Source organism: Papaver somniferum, unplaced genomic scaffold, assembly GCF_003573695.1.
Source record: "Papaver somniferum cultivar HN1 unplaced genomic scaffold, ASM357369v1 unplaced-scaffold_18, whole genome shotgun sequence".
In the NCBI taxonomy this organism is placed as follows: domain Eukaryota; kingdom Viridiplantae; phylum Streptophyta; class Magnoliopsida; order Ranunculales; family Papaveraceae; genus Papaver; species Papaver somniferum.
In genome coordinates this window covers 2,602,774-2,605,052 of record NW_020627707.1, presented here as the reverse complement: position 1 = coordinate 2,605,052, position 2,279 = coordinate 2,602,774, and the positions used below count along the sequence as shown (strand labels likewise).

Below are 2,279 nucleotides of genomic sequence, written 5' to 3'. Positions count from 1 at the left end.
ATTGACAAGGTGCGCCAACGTTTTGAATCTTTATGATATTATTAGCACAAGCACCTGCCCATTGCTAGATCATATGTAATTATTTGTATATAACCCATAGCTATATATTTTGAGTTTTCTTCAGGTATTTTTCTTCTTGTAGGTGGACATTAACAAAAAAAAAAAAGTTACCATTCGCGTCAGTAAAAAAGAAATTGACCTTAAAAAAGGCCCTGCGAAGTTTTTTCGCACAGGGCCCTTATAGATTCAGGACCGGCTCTGGTTATTAGCACTTCACATAAACATCAAACAAAGAACAGTAATACAATTATCGTCTCAAAGCAGTAGATAATACATACTCCTAGAGGTTTTTATTTTCCCTTTTTAGAAATTTCACCGACATTTATTTTTAAATATGCATGAAATCAATAATTTGACTTTATTTTGTTATTATCGACAACATATTTTGCAGCAGCTTTAGCCATGGTTAGAAGGCCTTCGACACTTATGAGAGAAGACACATTAGAAGCAAGTCCGTCAGGGACCTCGTATCTGACCATGGATTTGAAGACACATGAGCCGTAACCTCTTGGAAATATTTGGAAACTCTCCATGTAAAATGTTACACCCATGTCTAGATATCCTCCTTTGGTTTGCAATATCTCCTTAAGACGCCTATGGTTATCGATCGTCACAAACTTTTCTTCATTTGATAGTGGTACTGATCCTGAAATGTATTGTAGATCATATAAGACACTTGCAAGGCAAAAAATAAATGAGAATACTAGACATTTTATCATGCGTACCTGGAGGATATACGACAAGAAGAACGGTACCAACGCCACCATCACCTTCAATAATTTCTAATTTCTCGAACATACCGGGGAGCAACATTTCAAAGGTTTTAGGGGCATCTTTAGAGGCGATAAGAGCCCATACATCGTCTGCTGGTGCTGCTACGTCAAGCTCGCTGATTAACGTGTATTTCAGTGATTCTGACATGTAAATAGAAGAAAACAACAAGAAGATTGAAAAAACAATTTGGTATTTCATTGTCTTTCTCTGCTAAAAGCTAATTATGTAGAATGTACTTGGAATAGTTTTTCGAATGTATGCTGGGTGTTGGGATAGGTTTCATTGTGGGTTCGTGATTGCATTTATAGAAAATTTTGGAAGGCAATGAAACAAAGTCTTCCCTTCAGAAGTGCAGCTAGTAGTACTTCTAAGTATTAACTAAGCAAATCATTTCATTACATTAATGCAAGTGTCTTCATTTTATTTTAGAGATGATTCTTTTTTTGTTTTTTGGAAATCACATTTCAATTCATTTAAACCAAAATAGTGATTATATGATTGCTTACAAGATTATAAAAACACCAAAGTAAAAGATAATCAAAACCCAAATACAAATGATGACACCAATTGCAAATACATGGCGAAGAGAAAGAGCCATGCACCACAAAGATATCCAATTTTTGTACCAGCAGTATTGACGAGCAATGGTGTGAACCGGAATCAACTCCGACCATTTGAAATAATTATCTTCTTCAATAAGAGATACTCCAATTAAAATGGAGTAACTTGCCCAAAATCTTATAGATCTAAACGAATCCGGATGCCCTAAATCCCTCTTGTTGAAGATGAATCCAAAACGAATCCGAGCAGAATCATTGATGTTCTTGATGAATCGAGAATAGCAAGCCAAGAAACACCATGGAGATTTGAGAGAATCGCTATTAAAGCGAAGATAAAATCGTCCTAAAGACGAAGAAAATATCGCCAAAATAGCGAAGAAATGTGTCCATAGACACCAAAAACAACAAAAATAAAACCTAAAACTACAAATTAAACTACTTTTATTCACAAAAACTAAATATCCTTGCTCAGATCTAGCCCATAAAGACTAAATGTGAGCAAGAGGAAAAAGTTCTAGAGTTTTTTTCTTTTTTTTCCCTTAGAAGAGAGAGGGGAAAGAAGAAGAGGAGGAGACTGAGAGTTGTCCAATTTAGAGATGATTCTTTATCCACCAAATAAATAAATAAACTTGTGCAAGTGCATTTAATTACAATACATTTTTGCAAGTGTCTTCAAGCAATTTAAGTTGGGTTGACATTGGAAATTAATCCAGCTAATTTGTTGATAATGGTGATGTATATAATCTATGATTATATTGACCAGAATGACTAATATTTAGTTTAACGTGCCTAGCGAGCCTCTTAGTAGTATTAGAAGATCATTTAAGAATTATAAAGCAAAGAATTCACACAAAGGAATCTTTTGGACACCCTAACAAGTTTGAT

At 34.5% G+C, this 2,279-nt stretch overlaps 1 protein-coding gene across 1 annotated transcript; it reads right to left on the bottom strand.

Moving 5' to 3' along the window:
* Positions 1-284: 284 nt before the first annotated feature.
* LOC113337910 (S-norcoclaurine synthase 2-like) lies at positions 285-1,090 on the bottom strand. The gene is made up of 2 exons (XM_026583455.1): positions 786-1,090; positions 285-706 (listed from the first exon to the last, which is right to left on the bottom strand). The coding sequence occupies exons 1-2, from the start codon at positions 1,030-1,032 to the stop codon at positions 405-407; spliced, it is 549 nt and encodes a 182-aa protein (XP_026439240.1). The 5' UTR covers positions 1,033-1,090; the 3' UTR covers positions 285-404.
* Positions 1,091-2,279: the final 1,189 nt, after the last annotated feature.